This window comes from Lissotriton vulgaris, chromosome 12, assembly GCF_964263255.1.
Source record: "Lissotriton vulgaris chromosome 12, aLisVul1.2, whole genome shotgun sequence".
In the NCBI taxonomy this organism is placed as follows: Eukaryota; Metazoa; Chordata; class Amphibia; order Caudata; family Salamandridae; genus Lissotriton; species Lissotriton vulgaris.
Window position 1 is genome coordinate 739807492 of NC_141700.1, and position 14874 is coordinate 739822365.

The 14874-nt window shown below is 45.1% G+C and overlaps 1 protein-coding gene across 1 annotated transcript in view; it reads right to left on the reverse strand.

Moving 5' to 3' along the window:
* Positions 1–4084: 4084 nt before the first annotated feature.
* The window catches only part of LOC147678477 (extracellular calcium-sensing receptor-like), a 62422-nt gene continuing 51632 nt past the window's right edge, over positions 4085–14874 (reverse strand). Inside the window, exons 6-7 of the mRNA XM_086945655.1 lie at positions 5127–5250; positions 4085–5001 (exon numbers count right to left, since the gene is read on the reverse strand). Of these exons, the coding sequence (XP_086801781.1) occupies positions 4085–5001; positions 5127–5250 (1041 nt within the window). The remainder of the gene's footprint in view (positions 5002–5126; positions 5251–14874) is intronic.

Below are 14874 nucleotides of genomic sequence, written 5' to 3' on the forward strand. Positions count from 1 at the left end.
AAGGAGCTAGAGACCAGAAAATAATCCAGTCTAGCAATAACCCTGTGAGGAGCGGAATAAAAGGTGCTGCCCGTTCCATTGGGATTGTTGGCTGTCCAAACATCTACCAATGCATTGTGAAACATTAAATTACCAATCGCCCTTCGTGTTCTCTTTTTGCGATCGCCCTGCATCCCCCCACCCGACAGGCCCAACCCTGACAGTCCATTAACGTTAAAGTCCCCGCAAAATATCACCGGTTCTGCCCACAATGCCAACTCGATATCTAGAAAGTCAAATAATTCAGGTTCAACCTCGTTACAGCCGTAAACTGAGACAATGGTATACCGTCACCCAGCTGTTTCCCCTTCTACCATAACCCATCTCCCTCCATCATCTTCCTTCTTTTTCTTTACCTGCATAGCTCCTTTTTTCGCGAAAATAGCCACTCCTTTTGTTTTTGAATCTTGCTGTGTACATGCTAAGACTTCATAACCGAGTTGATTCATAAGGTATTTATCCTTTCCCCTCACATGTGTCTCCTGAAGGCATATAACATCCAATTTCAATAATCTAAACATAGCCGCGACTTTCTGCCTTTTCCCACCATCGTTTAGCCCGCAGATATTAATAGTAGCAAACCTTAACGCCATCTGATCTTAAAGGTTGAGCTACCAGACGCCATCCTCTTAAGATTTGCTACCACTTGTTTATTCCTATACATCTTCTTGCCTTGTGCTGTACATGACCTTAATTCTTCTCCACCACCCACCCCCCCCACCCCCCGTCAACCCCCCTCCTTTTGCTTACCCCCCCTGCTATAGGCAAATAGGTCAGTCATGACCTATGTGTGGCTGTTCACTGCTGTAGTGTCGCCTCCTTCTCCTACCCAATCTACCCAAACTGCTAACATATTCAATACTTTCCTCAGTATTGTAATATGCATCTTATGCTGGCTCAGTGTCCCTACTCTTCCTGCCCCTTTGATTCTCCGTGATTTCTGCAAGATACTCGCCTGCCTTTATTTCTGAAAAGAACATTCTGACACGACCCCCTGTAATGACTTTCAACTTCGCTGGAAACATCAGGTATGCTTCAGAGCCCTGGCGCTGCAAGGGAGTAATTAGCTGCCTGAGTTTCCATCTCCTTTCGACGGTCGCGTGGCAGAAATCTGGCCTAGCAAAAAATGTAACCCCTTCAAATGACTTCTTTTTATCTGGTCTGTCAGACTCCATGACTTCCTGCCTAGCCAAGAAGTTCCCAAAAAAGACTGGCATAGCCCTTGGTAAAGCATCCTGACTAGCGCCTCTTGTTTTTTTCTGCGTCAGTGGGAATCTGTGTGCTCTCTGAACTTCTAATTCCCATTGCCACTGCACCTCTGGGTATGCACCTTTCAGCAGCTTAACCACAAACCCCCTTGGGTCCTTCCCTTCCACTCCCTCTTCCAAACCAAGAAGTCTCAGATTGTTCCGCCGCTGGCGATTCTCGAAATCCTCCAGCTTCCATTGTAGGTCCTCGACCACCTTCCCTTGCTCCATTCTGAAAGACTGCCAGTCTGTAACTTCATCCTCCAATCTGCCAGTTCTTTCTTCAACCTGTACAACTCGCTCTTCTACCTCTTCGTATCTTTTATTCATTTTCCTAATGCTCGCTTGTATTTTTTTAGTGTCTTGTCTGGCTCTCCTACTTTCTATTCTAGCCTCTGCATGCATTTGCTTTAGCATAGCAAACATTCCATCTAGGGTTGCTTGAGGTGGTGGTTCGGCGGTGTCTTGAAAGGCATTCGTGGCGTGATTATCAGCTCCTTCTTCTAGACAATGTTCCTGATACATTTTAGAAGTATTACCATAGTCCCAGAGCAATTTCCTATTTGTGCTTGATGCTGATCTGTCTATGTCTCTGTCCCGTCTTATCATGGTTCTTCTTTTCTTCTTCTGTGTCTCTTTGCTTCTGGAAGTGCTAGAGTGGGACCCCTCTGATTCTGTCTCCGAGGAGAGATCTGTGGTACTGCCCTCATCTTCTGTGCCCAGTAAGGAGGAATCAGAGCCTTCAGTCACTGAGTAGAATTTCTCCCCTTCAGGGGAGCGGACTCTCCTTCCTTTGTCCCCTTTAAGCCCCCTTGATGTGCGACTTTCAACACTTCTCATGCTCCCCCAAGTAGAAGGTTGTATTAAAGTATTTTTGTCTCCAGGGGTGGGAGCGAGATTTACCTGCATCAGAGCTTCTAACATTTGGGCATTATTAAAGTTTACCGGGTCTCCCAGTCCTAACCCCGTCTCCTCCAGCTTCCCACTGCTCACCTTGTCGGTTCCGCTCGCTGTGGCTGTGTCTGTGTCTGCATTCTCGGCGTTTTCCCCTCTCAGCGCGGCTCCCGCATGAGGCATGCATGATTGGAGCTCCTGTTGCTTAGCCACCGCCTTTCTTGCGTCCTCGCGGTCGGTGAATGCTCATCAGCGTTTGTCTCCGTGTTTGTCTCCGCAGAAGTTTCGGAAACCAGAATCGCCGGCTGAGCTTTGCCTGCGAAAGCCTCTGAGACGGTGGGTTGTCTTGGATCTTTGCTGGGTACGGTGATCGCGTGTTTCAGAGTTCCGCTGTCTGACTGTGAGCGCCTCTGCTGTTGCTGTCCTTTAATTCCGGGGGTGCCCGCTTGCGCCGTTGCCTTAGATTCCGCCTTTTCTTTGCCAACTTTTTCTGACTTCTCCCCTTTCTTGAGCTGCTGATTCTTTTGGGAGGCAGTATTCGCCGGGGCAGATCGTTTGTTCGCGCTTGTGAGTTTCGAAACTGCTCCAGCGCGCTGTGCCATCTCTGTGATTGCGCTGACACCTCGAGTATACACTTTCCTCCAGTGTCTTCCAAGAAGGATGAAGAGTGTCGCCAGGGTCTTCTGTATCACCCTAGTACTTCCTTCATTATTAGTCTTGTTTGATTTTTGGAAAATCGGCATATCTTTTTCAAACTTCCAGCCGCATGTCCCGTGGGTCAGGAGAAGGAGTAAATGCGACTGTTCTCTACAGCAGCATAGCGGCCATCTTGCCCCCGGGCACATCATGCATTTCAATGCACAACGTGACAGGCACCGCGCGGTGCCTGACACGTTGTATATTGAAATGTAGGGGGGTACCATAGGTACCCCCCCATGTGCACCCCAACCCCCCAGAATCCCCAGGGACCCGCAATGGGCCCCACAAGTGATTTCTGCCTGCCTTTCCCCTTCATTATGCTAATATGGATGGCGGTGTCTCCCAGACACCGCCACCATGTTAGCAGCTTTTCCGCCCGGTCGACTCTCCGACGGAGCGGAAAACCGGGGGACGGTCTTTACATCCGCCGGGCTCCTCCACCAATGGTAATGTGGTCGGGGGAGAATTCAGTGCGGGCGGAGGTTTTCTGCGGGCGGATCGCCACCGCTATATGGGTGGTGGCGATCAGCACGCAATCATAATGGGGACCTTGGTCTCCTTTGGCTGAAAGCAGAAAGAACAGCTGTAGGAGGGAAAAGGAAATCTGGAAAGGTGGTGGAGATTGGTTAAGGATGGATGGTAAGGTACTTTTTTCATATTAGTGTCTTTAGGGAGCAGCCATAATATGTATGCCCATCCCCCAATACTCCCGCACCCCTCCATAGCAGTTAAAAAGCTGGGCCAGATGGCTTTGGGGGCCATACATAAAATTGTAGATGGGTAAAAAGTAAATTATGGTCATGTTTTTCATTGTGGGGTTCTGAGTGACATTATAGACAATTTGAGCTTTATTCTTGTTGTTTATTTGATGACACTCAGAGCCTCTTGGCAATAATTCCCTGTTAGTCAACTATAAATTTATGAGTTATGTATTGCTCTGGTTGAGTCACTAGTATGAATACCTGGATTCAAATCCAGTACCTCACTGCTATGGCATAGCAATAGCTGTTAATTAAAAGATTTTACCCATCTATGTCTATATATTCTCCATTATTTGAAATTTAAACTAAACAGGATCAGTAGAATCTTCACACTTAAGCCGCTAATGAGTAACTCAGTTTGAGCGAATAATGCCTTTTCATTTTGTCATAAACATATCATAGAAAATGGAATAGCAAGAAAACTGTATACTCTCAACTTATATGTTAATGCTCCTCTCTGTACACTTTTTTACCCATAAGATGTTCCTTTGAATTATTGTCTGGTCTCAAAAGGATGATGTAACATTTTGGGAAAAATATACAAGAAACCAATGCAAATGTAGAAAATAACATAGCAAAAATCTCCATGGCCACCATATACTTGCCCTTGGTGCTTAGATAGGCCGGTATAAACAACAGCCAAACACTGAGGAAGGCGAGCATGCTGAAAGTGATGAATTGAGCCTCATTGAAGCTGTCAGGCAGTTTCCTGGCCAGAAAGGCCAATATGAAGCTGACAGAGGCCAGTGCTCCAAGATATCCCAACATGCACCAAAAAGCAAGAGTTGACCCCTCATTGCATTCAACTACTATCATCTCAGGTTTGATGAAGGTGTTGTAGGCTGAGAAAGGTGGGGACAGAAATAGCCATATCGCACATAAAATAACTTGAATGAATGTCAAGACAAAGATGACTATGTATGAGAAATGTGGTCCAATCCATTTCACCAAGTCACTGTGTGGTTTTGTTGCTTTGAAGGCAATGACCACCATAATGGTTTTGGCCAAAATGCAAGAGACACAAAAAGCAAAAGTGATGCCAAAGGCCACTTGACGAAGAAGGCACTTGACAGTGGTAGGATATCCTATGAAAGCCAGTGAGCACAGAAAACATAAGGAAAGAGACAAGAGCAGCAGGTAGCTGAGGGAGCGGTTATTTGCTTTGACAATGGGGGTGTTTCTGTAATGCTTAAAGAGTCCTAGAATGACAAAAGTGAACAATGAGCAGAAAATGCAGATTGTCATCAAGGTGGCTCCAAGGTGTTCTTCATAGGAGAGGTACTCAATAATTTTTGCAACACAAGTGTCCTTCTTTACATTTGGCCAAGAATCCCAACCGCATTTGTAACACTCAGCGGAGTCTGAAAGAAAGGTAAAGCAGAATGTTTAAATACAAATTAACATATATATTCTAATTAAGTCAATGACATATTAAAAGTGAACTGCAATATATGAGTCAATACTGCTCCAGATATATAGTTCATACCAGTTTGGTTTGAAATCTCCCCTTGAGGACATCGGATACACTCGAAGCAGCACACAGGCTTGCCTTCCAAAGTAAGCTTTCTGAAACCAGGAGAACAGCTAGGACTGCACACCGATATTGGGACCTTCAGTAGAAAGCAACACTTTTTTTTTATTTATAGCATTTTTATGCTCCTTTGCAGTAGAGCTAGTACAGCATAACTATATAGGAGAAAACAATGAGTGTCTAATGGGGTAGAGAAGTGTGGCTCAATGGTTAGAGCGGCAGACCCTGATGCAGTAGTCTGGCTGGGATCAGGGTTCAATTCCCGCCTCGGTGGGTCTCGGGCTCAATTTCCTTGGACCTGATGATTCTCGCCTCGGTGCCTATTCTAGTCATGAGTCCCACTCTGCACCTCTGGGCAATAGCTTGCTTAATCTCTACAATGGCCCCAACAACGCTGAGGATGCCTGACTTCACCTTGGGGATGCCCAGGAGTGGGCTCCTCACAGGGAAAGGTCAGGAAGGGTTCCTCAGCAGGATTCGTACAAGCGCCGAGATGCCTACGGGTAGTCGTGCGCTATACAAGTGCGTAATCATTTCATTTCATTTCATGTGCATGCAATATATCATAGTTTTTATTGACAACATCGTACGGCAGAAATGTCAGGGCATCTTACAGAAAATCTTACAGAAACAAACACATGATTTGTTGTAGAAGCAGTGGAAAATAATCTATTTTGGTATAAGGAACGGCTTCAACCAAGGTGGATCTTCATTTGCTTTTCTTGGGTGCATTTGTTTAGCACATTGAAAGTTTGAAGTTTGTTCTTTGAAATTTCACTCACAGTTAATTATTCAATAAAAGTTCAACAAAGTGAACAAGAATAGGATTTAGGGAGTTAAGAGAGGAGTCCTGTGCCATACTGAGAATTCTGGACAACATGGGATGGGCCAGTGTTGGACCTGGACCTTTCTTCAGGGTTATCCCCAAACATTCTGCCTTCCCTATCTTTTTCTGACCAGATATTCTTGACTTGAGGACCATGGGCACTTTACCACTGCTATTCAGTGCAGAATTGCATGTGCTCTCTCCTTTAAACATGGTAAGATTGGTCTTCACCTGCTTGGCATATTTAATTAACTTGTTAGTCTAGTCCCTTCTACAGCGGTATCCCATATACTCAGGCCCTGTAAATTAAATGCTACTAGTGGGCCTGCAGCACTGCTTGCGCCACCCACAAAGTAGCCTTTCAAGCCTGTCTCAGGCCTGCCACTCCAGGGCCTGTGTATGCAGTTTACTGCCACACAACTTGGCATTTAAAGTTACTTGCCAAGCCTGAAACTCCCTTTTTACAACATGTAGATCACCCCTAAGTTAGACCCTAAGTAGCCCTATGGGCAGGGTGCTGTGTAGGTAAAAGGTTAGACATGTGCCTTCATTGTGCGCATGTCCTGGTAGTGACAAACAGCCTTTTTGGTTTCTCGCTGCTGTGAGGCCTGCTCCTCTCATAGGTTTGCATTGGGATTTCCCTTACATCTTTTTCAATGGTAATTTTGATCTGAAAGGAGTAGTGTTGCCATGTTTGGTATGTTAGGAATATTGGTGATAAATCCTGCTTATTGGGGTAAGTGAATATTTCATTAATATTGTTTGTTTCAACTTTATTTTGGCTAATATAGCCATAAGAGCAGGAAGTGCAGAAAAAAACATTTACAGACAATATATAGAGTGCCCCTTACCAACAAATAGTCACATAAACAGGTTGCAATTAATATAATGGGGCAAATAACAATTGATCCATATCAATAATTTTACAATACTATATTAAAATCAGTTCTCACTTTATAATTTAAATAAAAAGTTATATTCCATAATGTAAAAGCCAGTTTAAAAAACCAGACTTTAAAATCTTTAAAAACCACATTTAGAAAGTGAACTCAGTGAATTCTATACTAACTTATACAAGTTAGAGAAGACTACGGACCCCATTACTGCATTACAGCTTGTAGCCAAGCTGTTTTCTAATGAGGTACGGATGTATGACGTTACCACGCATACTTTTACCTCGCATACCTTTACAACGCGGTATTTACAACGAATACCGTTACAACGCATAGCGTTTAGAGGTGCTGGATAGTGGTAAGTATAATTTTCTATTCCAACTCCAGTCCCCGTGGACACTAGGGAAGGTGTTGGATAGAAAATTAAACTTATTCCCTATCCTAGAGCGCCCCCCAGCGCAATGCGTTGTAATGGTATGCGTGGTAATGCCTGCGTTGTAATGGTAGTGCGTTGTACAAAATGCATGCTAAAGGTTGTATACCATGAGGTACACATTAAATAAAAACCTACTTGTGCAAAACACTACAAATTGTGAGGTATTAGACTTAATTATACGCTCTGCCTCTTTATATGACCTAACGCCCATATTTTTGCAGAGGGGTCTAATCCAACGGTTCCTAGGTGACTTGTAGACCGGACAAAAAAACAATAAATGGACATCGTCTCCCTTTGCCTTTTGGGAGCAGAGGATACAAAGGCCATTATCATTTTACCCCCCCCCCCCATCTGAATGTATTAACATTCGTCTGAAGCACCCCATATCTAAATTGCAAGTATAACGTTTTTGCTAGCGGTGGTCCTATCTCATCCATGAATCGTTCAAATACAGCATTATCCTTTACCATCAAAAATTTCGGAGTCAATGTGCCAGTGGATGAACTATGAAGTAGCTCACCATTGACATAAGACCAGAAAATCGACTTTAGGAGCTTTTTACACAGGGTTGTCATATTCTGGGGTTCTTCCCAATAATGGGACAACCCTAACCTGATACACCAAAAGGAAATGTGTTTTAACCAAGTGATTTTCTAATACTCATCAATCTGGATAATTTCTCTCAATCCACTTTTATAGTTAAACAACTCCGGGGTTGTCCATAGCCTTACCCAATACAACAATGGCCTTAGGATTGCTTGGTAATTCGTCCGTTTAAGATCAATATCCAAAAACACTGGGACTAGGGGAACTCTAGTTGGTAATTTGAGCAACCTACGTATAAAATGATTTTTTTCCCGTTCAAAGTTGCTCTTGCAGCAATGCCCCCAGACCTCAGCACCATAAAGTGCCGCAGATTGGACCTTTGCCTGAAATACTTCAAGTGCCGGCGTAATAGCTTTAGAATGACTAGCTCCATGCTCTTTTAGGATGGGCATAAAATTTTGTTTGAAGGACAGTCTACTTTTTACCAGATGCCCCTTCTATGAAAGGCTACTATCCAACATAATACCCAGATAGTTGAAACTCCCCACATACTCCAGTTTTTGATTATTTAAAGCCAAATATTTCCTAAAGGACGTTTGCGGGTTTATGGGCATGTATTTTGATTTACATGAATTTATTTCTAACCCCTTCTTTACACTGTAGCCATAGAATGAATTTACCAGATTTTGGAGACCCTTCGGACTCTGTGAGATGAGGATTGTATCATCGGCAAAAAGAAGTGCCGTAATCGCCTCATCTCCTAGCTTCGGGGAGTCATGGTCGCAATCCCTTAGATATGTAGGTATATCATTAACATATAATGAGAAGAGCGTAGGCGCCAGCACACTGCCTTGGCGCACGCCTCGATTCACAGGTATGGGCTTTGAAACCTCACCTCCCTTCCCCCATCCGACTTTGGCGTAGTTCCCTGTGTGTAGTCTAATAAGTTCTTTGAGTAGCTCTTCGGGGACCCCCATATTTCTTAGTGTGATCCACAGAAGATTACGTGGGACGAGGTCGAAGGCGGCCCTCAAGTCAATGATCGCCACATACAAGCTACCCTTTCTTATGTTAATGTACTTCCAGCAGATACAAGTGAACCTAAACACTTGATCCACTATACTAATTTTTGATCTAAACCCTGCCTGGTATTTAGTCAATATCTGAGTCCCCTCTATCCATTCTAAAAGTCTATTGTCTGGCAAAAACCTTCTGTAAAAGATCAATTAAACTAATTGGGCGGTAATTGCCCGGGTCATAACGATCCCCTTTTTTAAAAATTGTTACAATTTCTGCCCCTTTCCAACTATCAGGGATTGGCGTTCCAGCAACTATAGAGTTACATAAAAAGTTAATGTAAGGCCCCCATACTTCCACATCATGCTTTAATAGATCACCGGGGATCTTGTCGGGTCCTGGGGCTTTACCTGCTTTGATGGCCTGTAGTGCCTGCATGGTCTCCTCTATGCTGAATCGTAAGGGCACGGTGCTCAGTTCTAAATTACTCTCTTCATCTTGTATGGGCAACCCCTCATCATCGTGTAAATAAAGTTTACTAAAATGGTCACACCATGTTTTGTCGTCTAGGTAGGAGTCCTTAGGTGATCTACCCTTTCTGTTCCCCTTTGATATTAGACTCCAAAAAGTACCCTGAGCTCTCAATTTAGCTGCTGTTAGTAGATCATCCCATAATGCGTCATCCCATGCTTTTTTCGCCTGAGTCAAATTTTATTATATGCATACCTGCTATCTTTTATAGACTGTGAGTTTTTAGTTTTAACAGCCTGGATCAAGTCGGACTTGGCTTGACGACACTCTTTGTTATACCAGGGATTAGCTAGCTCTAAGTGACTTTCATTTGAGTTCTTATCCCTTTTGCAAATTTTACTCAAAAAGGGATTTAGTGCATCTACCAATTGATAGTGTAGGTCTAGAACACCCTGGGTGCCCAATACGGGCTCCTGGCAAGATGCAATGGTGTCAGAAAAGGTATTATAAATATTTAAAATTGTCGCACCTTTAGCCAGGATATAGGGACATCTCAGAGCACGCCGATTATTTGATACCTGAGGTTCCCCAAAGGGACTATTTGCTGAGACTTCTTCCACTGGTTCAGATATAAAAGGCTGGGAATTTAGCCATAGTTGGAGTGGAAGATGGTCGCTCTCTGTCCTAGTGTCTATTTTGAAGTCAATAATTAAATACCATAGACTCAGAGATACCAGTATAAAATCTATATGTGACTTACAGTTGCCTTTACAAAAGGTTGGGGCTGCTGGTCTATCAGATTGTAAGCGGCCATTACATGCCCTTAAGTCATGAACCAAGGTCAGCTGTAGAATTTGAGTTGCTGCTACAGTACATTTAACTGGCCCAGTAGAATCCAAATTTGGGATATCGTTTGCCATGTCCTGTTGATCGAGTAAGTTATCAAGGCCTAACACTGGTTCATATTTACAGTTGAAGTCCCCTCCTAATACCACTTGTGCATTTGGTCCTAGTGTGTCTAAAAAGGAGTCCAGTAGCTCTACTACCTTAGATTCCTTGTTTGATGGGTGTGGTCTGTTATATATATTTATTAGGAATACCGATTCTTTTTTCCTTGTCAGCATCTTTAATCCTAATAAATCTATATTAAAGAAATGCCACTTTTAGGAGGGGGCATTTTTATGTGCGTCTGACTCTTTGTGCTTTGCAGCCTGACTCCGAGCCACATCTAGGGTAGCGTGACAGCTGGGCTTCTGCAGACTTTCCAGACAGCCATCGTGCAAAACGGGTGGGTGTAGCAGGGTGCATCGGCATGCATCTGCATACTGAATGGTCTTCCTGCCCTGGGACAGAGAGAGGTGGGGCACACTTCCATTTGTAAAGGCTGAGCCCTGCCCTAAAGCAATTGGTTTGTTTACCCCCTACTGATGTCTGTAGCCAGAGCTTAGATTGAATAGAGGTGTTGTGCACTTCTGAAAGCTCTTTTGAAGGAAGTTACCTCCATATCGAACACATTTTGAGTAAAAGTACAGGGGCTCTGACTCCATGTTTTCGACACTGCATGGGACTTGTTAGAACTCGGGGTCTCTAGTTGGCAATGGCATACACCTTTGAACAAATAGGGACCCTTGCTTCTAAGTCAGGGAAAGGGGATTACACTACTGGATAACCCCTGCTCACCCTCTTGGTAGCTTGGTACGAGCATACAGGCTTATCTCAGAGGCAGTGTGTTAAGCATTTGTGAATACACACAGCAATACAGTGAAAACACAACAGATGGACACCACACAGGTTTTATAAAAATAAGTATTCTTTATATAGACTTAACACAAGACCACAAATGACAAAAATCCACAATACTATACTTAAAAGTAGCTTAAAGATGGTAGTAGTTACTTAATTCAAGTTGGTGATGAATGCAACAAAGTTCTCAGAAAAGTACCTGGATGCGTAACACAAAACAAACAAAAGGTTCCTTGCTTTGGGGGAGACGATGCGTCGCGCCTCAATGCTTGCGCAGAGTAGGGGATGCGTCTTGTTCCTTACCGCAGAGGAGGTGATGCATAGATTCTCGTGATGCGTTACGGGTTGCAATGCGACAAGATGGCGCCTCGATGCGACGATCCGGTGCAATTCGAAAGGATGGCGCCCTTGATGCGACGACTTGAAGACGATGCCTGCACGCCCCCCCGGCCGTGCGGCAAACTCTGTAGCTTTGGAGCCGTGACAGGCCCTGCAACACGCTTCTCCAGTGATGCGATGGTGACCTTGCGGCGGCGATATGCTTCGCCGATGATGCGTTGGGTAACAGCTTTGACGAAGGCACTCTTCTCTGTTGATGCGGCGGCAACCTCTGCGGCGGTGACACGCTTTCCTGGCGATGCGACGGAAACAGCAGCACCAGGCTTCTTCTCGATGCGTCGCGCTTCTAGCTCCCAGCGACACACAGGCTTCTGCATACAGAATTCCCAGCAAGGAAATTCTGGGGGAGCTGGTGATGAAGTATTTTGTACCTGGGACTTCAACAGGAGGCAAACACAAGTTCAAGCCCTTGGAATAATATGCTGCAAGATGATGAACGTTCTGTAAAGGTTCCTTCTCCTTTCCATGGCAATAAAGAAACCACTGCAGGACAACCCAGTAAACAGTACACTGGCAGAGGGGCAGTCCAAACTCCTGCAGCTTCCTTGGTTCTTCTCCTTGGCAAAAGGTTTGTCTTATTTCCAGAAGTGATCTAAAGTCCTGGGGTCTGGTTCCCCATATTTATACTCAAATTCTCTTTGTTCTCTGAAGGCATAGAGGCCTCTGCCTAGTCTAAACCAGTTCTGGTCAGTCCTGGAACACTTTTTTGACAAGACTCCTTCTTTCATTTCACAGTGTTGGCCAGGGACATCAGACACACAGGAGGTGGAGCCAGCATTGAGGAGGGAAGGCACAGCCCTATTCAGGTCCCAGGTTCAACTCCTCCCACCCATCTGCATGCAGATCTCTCTATTCATCCTTGTGTGGACTCACCCTGTCTCCTGGAATCCCTCAGCCCCTGCCACCCACTCAAACTTTAGACAAGGAATACACAACCTAGCAGAGGCAGACTTGGATAGTTAGCCAAGAAAATACCTAGTTTCTTTAAGTGGTATTTTCAAACACAGAATGTTAGAACCATCTTCACTAAGAGATGTGTTTTATCATTCTGAGTTCAGGCATACTAAACTCGAATTTCTACCTAGTTCCCTGAGTCAGTTAGGATTATAAGGTGTAATAATCAAACTGCGCATTCTGGCCCATGGGGAACAGTAGCCTTGCAAAAGTGAAAAACGAAAATGGCTGTAATTCACTATAAGGACATGCCACATACACTAGGGTATGTTCTACCTTATAATTACTATGCACCCTGCCCTTGGGCCTACCTTAGGCGTGTCTGATATGAAGAAAAGGGAAGGTTTAGGGACTGGCAAGTGGGTGCACTTGCCAAGTCAACATGGCAATCACAGACTGCACACAGGCCCTGCAATGGCAGACCTGATGCACACTTTACAAGCTGCTTCTGAGGGTGGCACAACCAGTGCTGCAAGCCCATCAGCAGTATTTAATTTACACGCCCTGGGCACACATGGTGCACTACACTAGGGTCTGACAAGTAAATCAAATAACCCAATCAAGTCACTAATCAATACATCAATTTAACATAGGGAGCACTTGCACTGTGGCACTGAATAGCAGTGGCACAGTGCCCAAAGCATCTAACCAGCAAAACATATTAAAAACAGAGGAGGCTATCAGTAAAAAATGGAAGGGAGACTCACACCAATGATACCAGGTCTAACAGGACTTGTAACCAACACTATTGGCTCTACATACTGCACCAGGAGGAGCTGCTGTGCTTCCAGGAAAACCACTACTTGGTCCTTGCTTTCTTGTACTGCTCTACTTACCTACTGGGCTACTAGAGAAACTGTCACTCTGCTAAGATCACTAGTTTGCTGGCCTGTTGCCTGCCCACCTGCTCTTCATGCCTCCATTGCTCTCCAGAGATGGGTGGGCTGGCTCCCTCTCAGCTTAGTTGAGGATCACTCAAGGATCCCAGGACAACACTGCTTGTTGCCTCATAGTAGCATATGTTAGTATTCAGCACATGCAGAGCGCTGAACTCGACTCAGCACAGCGAGTGGTGAGTGCTTTTCACTGGTTTAATTTGAAGTGCAGTCGACTGTCATTGAACAGGCTGTGGGCTGGGCACCACATCCTTTGCACATCCAGCCCTCTCTCTCTCGGTCTCCTGAGGATGCCCTCCATGACACCATCTGCTGGTTCCAAATGCCACTGCAGCGCTCATGTGGAGACCCTCAGGACGCATTGCCAGAATGACCAGACTTCCCCTTGAGAATCAACTTCAGTCACAGGGAGTGGATGAGCTTGATATTCTATACCCTTGCGTGGCCCAGTGCTGCACTGTGCTGACAGCAGAAGAAGTCCCAGTGATGCGAGGGTTGCCCAATAACCCAGGGTGCTGTTCTTTGGGGACAGAGATATCTCCCATATCGAGTGGCCTCTGGGGTGTCACACATCTGTGTCGTGCTGACTTTGTTGGTGACACTATTGTTTTGGCCTGTGGAGTTGAGTCGGGTGTGAGGGAGTTGGGAGGCCCTCCCACACCTTCTTTACGGGCAGGGACCTTTGAATCTTTGGCATGCAGGTGACCCACTGAGGTCCCCCGGTAAATCCCCCAGTAGGTGGCCCCCTCCTCAGTTTTGGTCACACCTTTGGGGACACTGTATGTAGCTCCACTGATTGCCTGAGACCTCGGAGGCCCTCGCTTCTCGATAGGAAATTGGATGAACATCGGAGGCAATCCAGGGGCGAGTCCTCAACAGAGGCCTGCTTAAAGGATTGATGTTCTGGTGACCAGTATAGTTACCGGATTAACTGGGGTAGTCGCGCTGGGGCTCCTGTGTACCCACAATTGGCCTGAATTACCATATCGTAATAGACACACAGGGAATAAAGTGTTTATTTCATACAATGATGATTGGTATTTCAAGTCTTTCTCTCCCTACCCTAACTGCTGCATTTTATACCCTGATGTCATGATATATGTTGGTTTTGCCTTTTCTTGTCAGGATAAGGAATATTATCTCAGGATTTGCATTTGTATCCGCAGTGACGTGTTTTTATGATGGGCTGGTTGACAGTTCTCTACCTGAAATGTGGTGCACCCCTAATGGCAGCCAAATGGTGGAGGTAAAGGAGATCCCATGGCGCCCCAAGACATCCTCATGCAGGAGGGTGCAGTCAATGGCTGTACCCATCTGCAAGGGATCTCTAATCCCCTTTAAAAGTGCAGGCAGTTTGAAGCCTGCACTGTGAAAACACAGAGCGGCTTTAAGCAGCCGCTCCGTTTTTCACATGAATTTGCTTTCCCCAAGGCAGCTTGAGTTCGCAGCTACCGTGGGTGCAGCACATTCACCATGTTGTGGTTCATTTTCCTGGATAGCACTGAGTGCACCTTTCAAATCC